The following is a 15,181-nucleotide window of genomic DNA, read 5'->3' on the forward strand; positions in this document are numbered from 1 at the left end:
CCGAGCTGAGTTTTATCTTATTTATTCTGCCAGTGAAATCACAGCTTAACATTGCTGCATGGCAGTCTGATGGACCACCCCAAACCAAGAACCTTACTCTTCTTTTTTTTTTTTTTTTTTTTTGTAGAGACAGAGTCTCACTTTATGGCCCTCGGTAGAGTGCCGTGGCCTCACACAGCTCACAGCAACCTCTGACTCCTGGGCTTAAGCAATTCTCTTGCCTCAGCCTCCCGAGTAGCTGGGACTACAGGTGCCCGCCACAACGCCAGGCTACTTTTGGTTGCAGTTTGGCCGGGGCCGGGTTTGAACCCGCCACCCTCGGTATATGGGGCCAGCGCCTTACCGACTGAGCCACAGGCGCCACCCAGAACCTTACTCTTCTAATCAAAAGACCAATATGGGTAGAGGGAAGGGGATTGGTGGGATTACACCAGCGGTGCATCTTACAAGGGTATATGTGAAACTTGGTAAATGTGGAATGTAAGTGTCTTGGCACAGTCACTGAGAGAATGCCAGGAAGGCTATGTTAACTAGTGTGATGAAAGTGTGTCAAACGGTCTGTGAAACTAGTGAATGATGCCCCATGATCATATCAATGTACACAGCTATGATTTAAAAAGAAAAAGACCAATATATCTATCAGAGAGTGCTAGAAAGAAAATGAAGGGTAAAGAAAACACCAATGATCCAGAACATTTATGACCTGCTGCCAACAGACTAGTTTGGTTTCTACCCAGAGAATGGCTGCTGAGATGACCTCAGACTGAGTCTGCTGATATGCAAGAAATTGTTTGCCCCCCATCCAGTGAGCTGTGAAGCAAAGGGTTGTCACCCTAGGTGTTACACTGCCAATGGGACCAGAGGACCCGCAAGGGGGAAAAAAAAAAAAACTTCTTAGGGCACTGCTAAACCAAGGCTTCTGTGTACTCACTACCTTCCAGGTTTGATAAGGTGTCCAGTCATACTGATATTTCATAAGCAACTAAAGTAAGAGCCTATAGAAACTTGATACCTAAAGGTCTATCCAAGTTTGTTAAAAAATAAAAGCTGTCAACATCACAGCAGGACTGAGTTGGCCAATGACCCCTGGGATCCATAAGCCTTTAACTATCTTTAATGGAAAAGTTGGAGTTTTTGTTTTTTACTCTGGAGAACAAAACTAGAAAGGGGAACGAGAGCCCAGTTCACTTTTTTCTCTAAGAGGATCACAGTCTTGCTATTTCAGGCCTGATAAAGAGTCATGAGAAGAAAAAGATGAAGAAGCTGCCCCATAATTCCTGCAGATACACTGCATACTTATCCTTTTTCACCACAGAAGCTGGCAAAATCCTAAAGAAAGTCTTTTAGGTCAGTTTATAGAGAACAAGGACCCTGGTGTGCGTGGGAAGACACCAAGCATCTATGCCTTGATAAGGCTCTCAAACAAGCTTTTGATTATGACCACACAGCCACCTGGGCCAGCACTGTCCTTAGTCTGGATTACCATGATAGCATCCTATCTGGCTCTGCTTCTATCCATACTCCCACCTGCAGTCTAATTCTCAGCACAGCAGCTAAAAAGATTCTTTTAAAGTTAAGTCAGATCACGTCCTTCTTGTGGCCCACAGGTGCCTCTATGTTCTTCTTCCATTATCTCTCTGAGCTTCATCTGCTTCTCAAATGCTCTCTCAGTTCCAGCCACACTGACCTCCTGAGGTTCCTCGAACACTAGGTATGCTCCACCTCAGGGCTTTTACACTTACTGTTTCTCCTGCCTGAAACACTCCTCAACATTAATAATCTCTACCCTGATCTACCTTTTATTTTTCCATAATATTTGTCATATTCGAATATATTATACATTAATTTACAGATTTGTTGTGTTCTTCTATTTACCACTGCTAGAAAGTAAGCCCCAATTTTGTTCACAGATATATCTCAAATGCCTGGAACAAGCATGGGACTTAACAGGTACTCACTAAATTTATCTATTGAATAAATGAATGGCTTCTCTTGGCTCCTTCTCCTTAGCTCCATCTATGCTCTTTTGAGCTACATTCAAAAGGTACCACTTTCCTTTGAGAAGCAAAGTGATCAAAAGTTTAAGAGCATAAAGTTTAGGGTCAAAAGGACTTTGTTGCAAGTCCCAGCTCTATCTACCATTCACTAGGTTGGGCAATCTTTAGCAATTACATAACCTCTCTGTGCTTTATTTTCTTCAGTTATAAACTGGAATTAATAGTGATGTCTACTCACAGGGCACCTATGAAAGTTATACAAAGCATCTGAGGTAGTGTCTGATATATAATAATAAACATTAGCTATTATAACACTAATCAATTACTTCTCTGCTTCAAAATCTCCCATTGTTCTTAAGATCAAGGCTAAAACCATAACAAACATAATCTTCCCAACCTCACCTCTCTGACTCCCTACCCTTCCTGCATTATCTATGATATTCCTCCCTTGGCCACAGTGCTCCAGTCACTCCAATCTTTTCCAGGTCCTCAATCTCATCAAGCTTACTCTGCCACCAAAGCTTTCACATAGGGTTTCCTCTAGCTGAAATGCTCTAATCTAAGGACTGGCAAACTATGCCTAATGGGTCTAACTGCAAACATTTTTGACTTTGTGAGCCATGTGGTCTCTGTCACAACCACTCAACTCTGCCACTGAAGCATGAAAATGGCTATAAAAGAATCCATAAACAAATAGGAGTCATTGTGTTCCAATAAAACTTTGTTTACAAAAGGAAGCCTCAGGCCAGATTTCTATTACAGGTGATAGTTTGCCCTTCCCTGCAGGAGGTGATAGTCTCCCTTCTTCACCTAGCCAACTGCTAATCATCCTTTAATACTCACCCTAAATGTCACATCCTCTAAGATGCCTTCCTTATTGCCCCTGACTAAGCTCTACATCACCCTATTATATACTCCTACAGCACCCTTTGGGTGAGCCCTTATCATCATCTTAAATTGTCTTACCATTCAATCATTTATTTGTTCAGTTGTTCATATTTAATTGCTTCCCCTTCCAGATTATAGGTTACATGGGACAAGAACTATGTCTGTTTTACCTCTGCTGTATTCCTATGTTGAAAACATGAAGGTAACAGTCCACATGAAGAGAGGTTGGTTCTGGCCTCTAAGAATATATCTTATTGGCTGGGCATAGTGGCTCACGCCTGTAATCTCATTATTCTGGGAGGCTGAGGCAGGTGGATTGCCTGCGCTCATGAGTTTCAAGACCAGCCTAAGCTAGAGGGAGACCCCTGCGTTGTGGCAGGCGCCTACAGTCCCAGCTACTTGGGAGGCTGAGACAAGAGAATCGCTTGAGTCCAAGAGTCTGAGGTTGCTGTAAGCTATAATGCCATGGCACTCTATCAAGGGTGACAAAGTGAGACTCTGTCTCTCAAAAAAAAAAAAAAAAAAAAAGAATGTATCTTGCTACAATAAACAATGGGATCTAGATGAAAAATACTCTATGCCCTGGGAAAGAAGTGAAGATTCTGATACTATTTTCTTAGGATTTAGAGCAAGAGCATTTATTTTGGCAGCTGTCAGTTAAAAGTCAGACTTCAAGACAAAGAAATACCTGATGGACATAATACTCAAGATCAAAGAGTGCAGCAATCTTCTCTTCCAAGCTGGAGCTGGAACTATTAAACTTGTTGATCAGCCGTACCATGATTTGCATGTCAGTCTCAATGACAACATTCAGCTCATCAAAGTCCTTCTTTAGCTCCTCAATGGGGCGGAAGAGCAGCTTCACCTCAGCCTGCCTTGCCTAAGAATGGAAGCAAAGAGATGATTAATTAAGGCAACTGGCAACATCTCCCCAAGAAAGCTATAATCTACCACGGATGTCCATCCTGAAAAAATTGTTGCTCCAAGATTCCCAATCTTCTCTAACATGCACTATCAAAAATCCTGATACTTTCTAAGATGCTCAAAGAATAGAGCTCTCAGAATCTAGCCATATTGGCCTTTGTTCCATAAACACACTCAAGATTTTCCAGATTTCACTTGCAAGTCTAACTTCCAATGTTAAGGAAAAATGGAACTTCTTATTGCAATCACTGAGGTTAGGGGAAGCCAAGAAAGCTCACCTTCAAACCCTAACCTCACACAGAACAGCTGAGCTCTAAGGTAAAATAATCTACACCGTGGTTTTCTACCTTTCACAATGACAGAATATCTTGGCCTACCCAACCAACAACATTTTAGGGAAACTTGGATGTAGAAAACTGTGGGAAAAAGCTGTTAGAGCTGGAGTAATTCACTGATGAAAATTAAATCACTATCATTACTGTCAATCTAACTGCAGGTGCACAATTTGTCCAACTGTTTGAAATGGTTAAATTGCTGTACGTACTATTATACTCAAATCTCAAACAATTTTCTCTCAATCCCTCCCCACTGCACACACATATAAAGATTTTTAAAATGAAGTTCTGTTAGAGGTGAATAAAAGACTTTAATTAAATATTTTATACATGTGAAAACACTCCATGTTTTCCTCCCAATTTTAGAAGGTATTTCTTATAAAGAGAGTCTGAAAAGTCAGAGTGGTTTGTGTATCTGTCTTCCAAGAAAAATTAAAAGGCACAGATATTTATAAAAAGCAGGATGATGAGCAGCTGTCAGCTTCAAATTGCTCATCTATTACCTAAGGGTTTCTTGCTCCAGTTATAAGCATTCCACAGAAACACCAACCAAAAAGTCTCCAAGACCAAGCTCTTAGCAGAGTAATCACATCTATAGGACACCACATTCTGATTCTTTGGGCTAAAACAATTTTTCTCCCTGCACCCAGATAGAGGATTCAGACTGGGTGCCAAAGCAGGTTAAAAGGTCTGAGAGGGCTGAGTTACTTTCTAAGCTGTGAGATGACAGGCAAGTAACCACAATAAGAAACTAGGGACATCTGCTTCACAGAAATGACGTATAACTGGCTCTCAAGAAGGCCTTTGAAAGAAATAACAATTTTATTTTGAAATAATTATAATCTCCCAAGAAATTATAAAAACAGTACAGAAGGTATAATGTACCCTTCACTCAGCCTCCCCCAATGTTAACATTTTTATACACCAGGCAGCGTCTGTGGCTCGGTGGGTAGGTCGCCGGCCCCATATACCAAGGGTGGCAGGTTCAAACCCGGCCCCACCCAGCTAAAACGGCAGTGGAAACTGCAACAAAAAATAGCCAGGCGTTATGGTGGGCGCCTGTAGTCCCAGCTACTTGTGAGGCTGAGGTAAGAGAATCGCTTGAGTCCAAGAGTTTGAGGTTGCTGTGAACTGTGACGCCGCGGCATTCTACCAAGGCTAAGAATGAGACTCTATCTCAAAAACAAAACAAACATTTTTATATGCCAAAACCAAGAAAAGGACATAAGTACAATAGTGTTAACTAAATGATAGGTCTGAATCAGGGTTCAACAGATTTTACATATACTCATTTGTTTACATAAAATGTATGAAAATTGTATCTTTCTGTAAAATTTTACCCAAGATACAGATTTATGTAACCATTAGAACAATTAAACTATAGAACTGTCCCACCACTACTAAACAATTTGGTACTACTGTTGTGATACCCCTTTATAGATCCACCTTATCCTCTCCCAACCCTATGCCATGGCAACCACTAATTTGTTCTCCATTTCTATAACTCTTGGCATTTGAAGAATGTTATATAAGTTTTTAAGACTGACTTTTTGCACTAAGCATAATGCCCTTGAGATCAATCCAAGTTACTGTATTCATCAATAAGTATTCCATCATATAGATGTACAGTTTGTTAAACTGTTCACCTTTGAAGAACATCTGAGTTGTTTCTGGGTTTTAGCAATTACGAATAAAATTGCTGTGAACATTTGCATATAGGTTTTTGTTTAAACATAAGATCTTATTTCTCTGGGATTAATGCCCAAGAGTGCAATTGCTGGATAATATGATAAGCATATTTTGTTTTATAAAAAACTGCCAAGTATTTTACAGAGTGGCCGTACCATTTTATGTTACTACTATCAATGTATAAGAGATCCAGTTTCTCCATATTCTCACCAGTATTTAGTATTATCACCATTTTTTAATTTGAGGCACTCTAATACATATACAGTAATAGCTCGTTCTGGATTTAACTTGCATTTCCCTAACAGTTAATGAAGTCAAACATCTTTTCATTTGCATATCCTCTTTAGTGAAATGTCTGTTTCTATACTTTGACCACTGACTAAATAAGTTGTTGGTTTTTACTGTTGAGTTTTGAGAATTCTTTATATATTCTACATAAAAGTCCTTTGTCAGATACAGTCCTTGCTTTGCATGGATCTGATATATACCAATTCCAAATACCATGGTTTAAATAACACCAGTCTTCAAACATGACCGAAATTTCAGTTACCACGCTATGTTAAATGTGAGTAACTACATAAAGTACCAACTTTTCTGCTAGCTCTTCAGTCCCCAAATCACTATATAAATAACAATGTCCATCATGATCACTGACTGACCACATCACTTCTTTCTTATTTTTTTTTTTTTTGTAGAGACAGAGTCTCACTGTACTGCCCTCGGTAGAGTGCTGTGGCATCACACGGCTCACAGCAACCTCTAACTCTTGGGCTTATGCGATTCTCTTCCCTCAGCCTCCCAAGCAGCTGGGACTACAGGCGCCCGCCACAACACCCGGCTATTTTTTTGTTGTTGTTGTTGCAGTTTGGCCGGGGCTGGGTTTGAACCCGCCACCCTTGGCATATGGGGCCGGCTCCCTACTCACTGAGCCACAGGCGCCGCCCCACATCACTTCTTTCAAAGTCTATCAGAGATTGGTCACTGTGCATACTGTGACATTCACTTATCCAAAGATGCAAAGTATATAGAGTTGTATGGCCTCCTCATCTCCCAATGATAAAACCATGTGACATTTCACAAAAATGAATAATCAAAAGCGAGAACCAACCAGCAAAGATGAAAGTACAGCAAAGAAGCAAAAAGTGGTAACTTTGGCAATGAAATTTAACTTGAATGTACACAGAGCTATAGAAGAAATAGCTGACCATGGGAATCCTTACACTACTGATGTTTGATAAACTCTAGATATGCAGCCAGAGGAACTTAGCAAAGGCAAATTTACGGACACGAATTAGGAAAATGATAGAAAGGACGATGTGACATTGGCAAAAAAGCCTTCACGTTACAAGAATGCTTAGAAATTTTATAATGTTGAAATCACAAAGGATATAAAATGCTGAAAGTTGATTCATACTTAAAAAAAGAATATGATAATTCTCCAAGACATAAAAAAGATGCTTATTCTATGTCACAAGTTATACGATGAGAAGCTAAGCAACTGTTCAAACAACAGTGAAAAGTCTTTTTTACAAGAAAAATAAAATTTAATCCTCAATGTTTCTAATTTTTTTAATTACAGTGTACAAAATAAGTATTATTGCTATTTTTTAATTTCTATACACATTTATAACCAAAGCAATATAGTTTAATTTTTAGTAAAAAATTTTGAAGGTCAGAAAACAATTATAATTTTCCCCTTGATTATATTAAGATTTCTTCACATACTTTCAGCTTGCAAAATCATTTTTACAGTCCCACATAATAACATGAGGTAAAGACTGCTGGTACACAATTTGCAAATATTTTCTCCAATAGTTTATCTTATCTTCATATATCTTAACAGGATCTTTTACAGGGTAAAAGTTTTTAATTTTGGTGAAGTCCAACTTGACAATTTTTTCTTTTATGGGCTATGCATTAGGTGTCATGTCTTAACTCTTTATCTGGTCCTTGTTCACAGAGATTTTCTCCTATGTTTAGTTCTAAAAGCTCTTTTTTTTTTTTTTTTGTTTAGATACTTTGTTGTCCTCAGTAGAGTGCTATGGCGTCACAGCTCACAGCAACCTTCAGCTCTTGGACTTAGGCGATTCTCTTGCCTCAGCCTCCCGAGTAGCTGGGACTACAGGCGCCTGCCACAATGCTGGCTATTTTTTTGTTGCAGTTTGGCTGGGGTAGGGTTTGAACCCGCCACCCTTGGTATATGGGGCCGATGCCCTACTCACTGAGCCACAGGCGCCTCCCTAGTTCTAAAAGCTTTTTCTTTTAGCTTTACATGTACATTTAAATCTATGATATATTCTGAATTAATTTTTTCATAAGGCATAAGGTTTAGGTGATGGTTCATTTTTCTGTTTACAGATGTCTACTATTCATTGAAAAACTGCTTTCTGATTAATTCTTTTTGCACCTGTCAAAAATCAGACAGGTATATTGGTGTGGGCCTATTTCTGCATTTTCTCTTCTGTTCCATTTATCTGTGTTTCTCTCTCATTATCAATACATTGTCATAATTACTGTAGCTACACAGTAAGTCTTAAAATCAGGTGGAATGATTCCTCCTTTATTATTTTTAAAAAAGTTTTAGCTATTCTCATTCCTTCATTTTTCTATATAAACTTTAGAATAAGCTTATCTATAAAAAATTCTTTCTGTGATTTTGATCAGAATTGCACTAAACCTACACACTGATTTGGAGAGAAATGACATTTTGTTTTTTTGAGATAGAGTCCCACTTTGTTACCCTCAGTGGAGTGCCATGGGGTCATAGTTCACAGCAACCTCCAACTCTTGGGCTCAAGCAATTCTCTTGCCTCAGCTTCCCAAGTAGCTGGGACTACAGGCGCCTGCCACAATGCTGGCTATTTTTAGCACTAAGGCACAGGCTGATCTTGAACCTGTGAGCTCAATCCATCCGCCTCGGCCTCCCAGAGTGTTGGGATTACAGGTGTGAGCCATTGTGCCTGGCCTTGTTACTTGTGTTTTTAATTTCAGTTTCCAAATATTCATTGCTAGCATATTAAAATACAATTGGGCGGTGCCTGTGGCTCAGTGAGTAGGGCGCCGGCCCCATATGCCGAGGGTGGCAGGTTCAAACCCACCCCCGGCCAAACTGCAACAAAAAAATAGCCGGGCGTTGTGGCGGGCGCCTGTAGTCCCAGCTGCTTGGGAGGCTGAGGCAAGAGAATCGCGTAAGCCCAAGAGTTAGAGGTTGCTGTGAGCTGTGTGACGCCATGGCACTCTACCCGAGGGCGGTACAGTGAGACTCTGTCTCTACAAAAAAAAAAAATAATAAAATACAATTGATTTGGCTCGGTATCCGTAGCTCAGTGAGTATGGTGCCAGCTACATACATTGAAGATGGAGGGGTTCAAGCCTGGCCCAGGCCTGCTAAAGAATGACAACTGCAACCAAAAAATAGCCGGGCATTGTGGTGGGCGCCTGTAGTCCCAGCTACTAGAGAGGCTGAGGCAAGAGAATCACTTAAGCCCAAGAGTTGGAGGTTGGAGATTGCTGCGAGCTGTGATGCCATGGTACTCTACCGAGGACAACATAGTGAGACTCAGTCTCAAAAAAATAAATAAAATAAAATGCAATTGATTGTTAGCTTTGTATTCTGTGACCTTGCTGAATTCCTGTTTTGTTTTGTTTTTTTTGCATTTTCTGAATTAACTTAGTAATTCTAGAAGGGTTTATTTATTTTTGAAACAGAGTCTCACTATGTCAGCCTGGGTAGAGTGCCATGGCCTCACAGCTCATAGCAACCTCAAACTTTTGGGCTTAAGTGCCTCAGCCTCCCAAGTAGCTGGGACTAGAGGCACCCACCACAACGCCTGGCTATTTTTTTGTTGCAGTTGTCATTGTTGTTTAGCTGGCTCGGGTGGGGTTCAAACTTGCCAGCCTCAGTGCATGTGGCTAGCGCCGTAGCCACTGTGCTACAGGCGCTGAGCCAGGTTTTATTTTTGAAAGTTCTTAGGGATTTATATATGAATAATCATGTCATGGAAAAGGGGATAGTTTTATTTCTTACTTTCCAAGGTATATGCCTTTTGTTTCCTTGCCTTGCCTTACTGTATTGTCTAGGACTGTGGTGAATGAGCAGTAATGAATGAGAGTAAACATTCATCCTTGCTTGTTCCTGATCTCAGCGGCAAAGTACCTAGTTTTTCACTAGTAAGTATGATGTTGGATGTAGAGTTTTTATAAATGCTCTTTATTAAGTAAGGTTTCTATTCCCAGTTTTCTTTAGTTTTTTTTTTTTTATGATGAATGGGGGTTGAATATAGTTCAATATTCTTTCTGTATCAATTAATCTATGATATGATATTTCTTTTTTAACTTACTGGTATGGTGGGTTACACTATCTGGTTTTTGTATAATGGACCAGCTTTGCATTCCTGTAATAAATAATAAATCACAACCAAGTGAGGTTTGTTTTACATATTGCTAGATTTGATTTGCTAATATTTTGGTGAGAATTTTTGTATCAATGTTCACAAGGGATGCTGGTTGGTAGTTTTTTTGGACTTTGGCTCTCGAATCAATACTGGTATCATAAAATAAGCTGGGAAGTGATCCTACCTATTGTACTTTCTGGAAGAAAGTCTGTAGAACTGATACTGTTTTGGGTATCTGGAAAATGTCTCTAATAAAACTATCTGATCCTGGAAACTTTTTTTAGAAAATTTTTTACTACAAATTGAGTTTCTCTAACATTTATAGGACTGTTCAGATTATTTCATACTGGGTAAGTTTGGGTATTATATGCTTTTTAAAGAACTGGATTATTTCATGCAAGTTATCAAATTCATGTGTAGAGAGTTGTTCTATTATCTCTGACTATATTTCCTTTTAATGTATGTAGACTATATAATAATATTCCCGGCTATATTCTTTTCTTTTTTTTGAGACAGAGTCTCACTATGTCACCCTCAGTACAGTGTCGTGGCATCACAGCTCACAGCAACCTCAAACTCTTGGTCTTATGCAATTCTCTTGCCACAGACTCCCAAGCAGCTCGGACTACAGGCACCCACCACAACACCCGACTATTTTTTGTTGTTGCAGTTGTTATTGTTGTTTAGCTGGTCCGGGCTAGTTTCAAACACGCCCCCCTCCAGCTACCGGCACGGAGCCTGGCTTTATTCTTGATGTTAGTTATTTGTATATTATTGTTTTTTTGTCTTGTTAGAAGCTTATCATCTTTTGATTTCACTACTTTGTTTTCAAGCTTTCAATTTCATTGATTTCTGATTTTACTTCTTCCTGCTTACTTTGAGCTTATTTTGATCATCTTTTCCTAGTTTCTTGAGGTACAACCTTCTATTATGGATTATTGCTTCTCTAATATAAGCATTGAGTGCTATAAATTTCCCGTCTAGCTTTAGTTGTATCCTGCAAATTTTGATAAATTATGTTTGTTTTGAGACAGAGTCTTATTCTGTCACCATGGGTAGAGTGCCATGGCATAATCATAGCTCATAGCAACCTCAAATTCCTAGCCTCAAGCGATCCTCCTGCCTCAGTTTTTCTATTTTTAGTAGAGATAGGGTCTTGCTATTGCTCAGGCTGGTCTCAAATTCCTGAGCTCAGGCAATCCATGCACCTCAGCCTCCCACAGGGCTAGGATGTGTTTTCTTTCCTTTTTTTTTGTAGAAACAGAGCCTCACTTTATTACCCTCGGTAAAGTGCCAATGTGTCACACAGCTCAGAGCAACCTCCATATCCAAGTGCCAATGTGTCACACAGCTCACAGCAACCTCCAAATCCTGGGCTTAGGCGATTCTCTTGCCTCAAACTCCTGAGTAGCTGGGACTACAGGCGCCCACCACAACGCCTGGCCATTTTTTGTTGCAGTTTGGCTGGGGCCGGGTTTGAACCCACCACCCTCAGTATATGGGGCCACTGCCCTACCCACTGATCCACAGGCGCCACTCTAGGATGTGTTTTCATTTTTACTTAGCTCAATGTACTTTTTCTTTCTTTTTTTTTTTTTTTTTTTTGAGACAGAGCCTCAAGTTGTTGCCCTGGGTAGAGTACTATGTAATCACAGCTCACAACAACTTCCAACTTCTGGGCTCAAGTGATTCTCTTGCCTCTGCCTCCCAAGTAGCTGGGACTACAGGCGCCTGCCACAATGCCCGGCTACTTTTTTGGTTGTAGCCATCATTGTTGTTTGGCAGGCTTGGACTGGATTGGAACCCACCAGCTCAGGTGTATGTGGCTGGCGCCTTGGCCACTTGAGCCACAGGCACCAAGCCTCAATGTACTTTTTAAAAAACTCCCTTATGGGGGAGGCGGAGCAAGATGGCAGCTGAGTAACAGCTTCCTTGCATCTGGGCACCGTGAGTCTGGGGATATAGGACTCCAGGCATCTCTGGCTGGTGGGATCTGCCTATCATAACCACTGAGAGGATACAGGGAATCAGCGAGAGACTTCTGGACCCCAAGAGGAGGACTAAAACAGTGGAAAACCGGCAAGTGGTCGCGTGTGTTCAATCCGTCTAAACCCGCCCGCAACTGTAAGTTCAGTAGCAGCAAGACTGCAAACCAGAAAGGCCTTACCTGTGAACTGTTTCGGTGTCTTTGGACTTGGCACTCAGCTGAACTGCCTTGGGGAGAGCCTGAGCGGGAGTGCGGAGAACTTTGGCCTTTGTCTAGGGCCCCAGTCTGAGCCGCTGAGCCAGACGGAGCTAATAGTGTTTGGCTCTGGGTCACAGGCAGACACTGTGAGCGATCTGCCCCAGCAAGCTCCGCCCTCAGGGTCGCAGAGCTAGAATTGGGTGGGAGCTGGTAACCCAGCGACCAAGTAGCCTAAGGGCGGGGTCTGAGCCGCCTTGCAGCCCTAACCCTCGGGGGCAGAGGGAGACCAGTTTTGACACACAGGGTAAGTGGATAGCCACTTCAGCAGTGATTCCAGCGACAAGCACTTCCCTGAGAAAGCTTCTGCTCAGTAAGTGAACAAGTTCAAAGTGCCTTTTAAGTGGGCTGAAGAGAGATTTAGGGTGTCTACCTGCTGGGGTTTGAGAAACTAGCAGCCTCCAGTCCTATCAGAACTGTGATTAACATCTCATACCCCAGAAGACCACGTGTTGCCCAGACAATATTCAATAACATATACATACTGCTTTATTTTTGGTTGTGTTTTTTATTATTTTTTTTTTTTTTGGTGTGGTTGTTTTTTTTTGTTTATTTTGATGTTGTGGATTGTTTTGTTTTTTAAGTTCAACCATTTCCATACAGATCCTTTTTCTTTCTCAATTTTTCTACTTTAATTATAATTTCCCATTGCTGCCTATTTCAATAATTAGAACTTCATTTTTGTTAGTGTTTCTACCGCTATTATTTGTTTTTTCACCCAATTTCATCCCATAAAGTTTTCTGTTTGCTTGTTTTGGTTTGATTTACAGCATTTTTGTCTTTCCTCTCTACTTGGTGGAGGTGGGGTACTGTGTCTGATCAGGTTAGCAAAGAGCTGCTGACCTCAAGGGAACCACCCCACTGGGCACCCCCGGAAGGTGTTTTGTTTTTTTTAAGGTTTTATCAAAGTACCCTACTGTACACCTATATTGCTCTGTCTCCCTCTTTCTGTGCCTCTCTTCTTTTTGTCAATATTCCTTTTACCCACCCCCTCTCCTTTCTCTATTTTTCTTTTTTTTTTTTCTTATCACTCGGTCCTCCTTTCTTTCATCCCTTTTTTGCTCTTAAACCTTCTCACCCTTCTGGTCCTGTAACCCTTAGTCCACAGGCACGAGAACTTCAAGAGCAAGAGGAAGTGAAAGGAAAATTAGGGCAAGGAAACATATAAAAGACATCACCCATGAGGAAGAATCAGCAGAAAACTCCAAGCAACATGAAGAACCAGTCCAGAACAACCCCGCCAAGGGACCATGAGGTAGCTACTGCAGAGGATTCCACCTATACAAAAATGTCAGGAATGATAGAAAGGGAATTTAGAATACACATGTTGAAAACAATGAAAGCAATGATGGAAACAATGAAGGAAACTGCTAATAAAGTGGAAAATAACCAAAAGGAAATCCAAAAACAGAATCAAAAGAGATGAACGATATGAAGAATATAAAAAGGATATAGCAGAGCTGAAGGAAATGAAACAGTCAATCAGGGAACTTAAAGATGCAATGGAAAGTATCAGCAACAGGTTAGACCAGGCAGAAGAAAGAATTTCAGAGGTAGAAGACAAAGTTCTTGAGATAACTCAGATAGTAAAAGAGGCAGAAAAGAAGAGAGAGAAAGCAGAACGTTCACTGTCAGAATTATGGGACTTTATGAAGCCTTCCAACATACGAGTTATAGGAATTCCAGAAGGGGAAGAAGAATGCCCCAGAGGAATGGAAGCCATACTAGAGAATATTATAAAAGAAAATTTCCCAAATATCACCAAAGATTCTGACACACTGCTTTCAGAGGGATATCGGATCCCAGGTCGCCTCAATTCTAACCGAGCTTCTCCAAGACACATTGTGATGAACCTGCCCAAAGTCAAGATAAAAGAAAAGATTCTGCAAGCTGCCAGGAGTAAGCGCCAGTTGACCTACAGGGGCAAATCCATCAGATTGACCACAGACTTCCCTAATGAAATGTTCCAAGCAAGAAGACAATGGTCATCTACCTTTAATCTACTTAAACAGAACAATTTCCAGCCCAGAATTCTGTACCCTGCTAAGCTAAGCTTCAAAATTGACGGAGAAATCAAATCATTTACAGATATACAAACATTGAGGAAATTCGCCACAACAAGACCAGCTCTACAGGAAATATTTCAACCTGTTCTGCACACTGACCACCACAATGCATCAGCAGCAAAGTAAGAACTCAGAAATTAAAGGACAGAACCTAACCTCCACACTGATGCAAAAGATAAAACTAAGCAATGGACTCTCACAAAATAAGATGAATAGAATACTACCACACTTATCAATTATCTCAATAAATGTTAATGGCTTGAATTCCCCACTGAAGAGACATAGATTGGCTGACTGGATTAAAAAACACAAGCCATCCATTTGCTGTCTAAAAGAAACACACCTGGCTTCAAAAGACAAATTAAAACTCCGAGTCAAGGGTTGGAAGACAATTTTTCAAGCAAATGGAATTCAGAAGAAAAGAGGAGTTGCAATCTTATTTTCAGATACATGTGGATTTAAAGCAACTAAAGTCAAAAAAGACAAAGATGGTCACTTTATATTGGTCAAGGGAAAAATACAACAAGAAGACATTTCAATTCTAAATATCTATGCACCCAATTTAAATGCTCCCAGATTCTTGAAACAGACCTTACTCAGTCTGAGCAATATGATATCTGATAATACCATAATAACAGGGGACCTT

At 40.5% G+C, this 15,181-nt stretch overlaps 1 protein-coding gene across 5 annotated transcripts in view; it reads right to left on the bottom strand.

Annotated features, from left to right (window-relative positions):
• The window catches only part of SIL1 (SIL1 nucleotide exchange factor), a 279,722-nt gene that overhangs the window by 74,744 nt on the left and 189,797 nt on the right, over positions 1 to 15,181 (bottom strand). For 4 of the 5 annotated variants that reach the window (XM_053566425.1, XM_053566427.1, XM_053566428.1 and 1 more), the window contains exon 6: positions 3,574 to 3,765. In XM_053566425.1, coding sequence (XP_053422400.1) covers positions 3,574 to 3,765 — 192 coding nt within the window. The remainder of the gene's footprint in view (positions 1 to 3,573; positions 3,766 to 15,181) is intronic. The other variant, XM_053566429.1, reaches the window with a different exon arrangement.

Source organism: Nycticebus coucang, chromosome 17 (assembly GCF_027406575.1).
Source record: "Nycticebus coucang isolate mNycCou1 chromosome 17, mNycCou1.pri, whole genome shotgun sequence".
NCBI classification, from domain to species: Eukaryota; Metazoa; Chordata; class Mammalia; order Primates; family Lorisidae; genus Nycticebus; species Nycticebus coucang.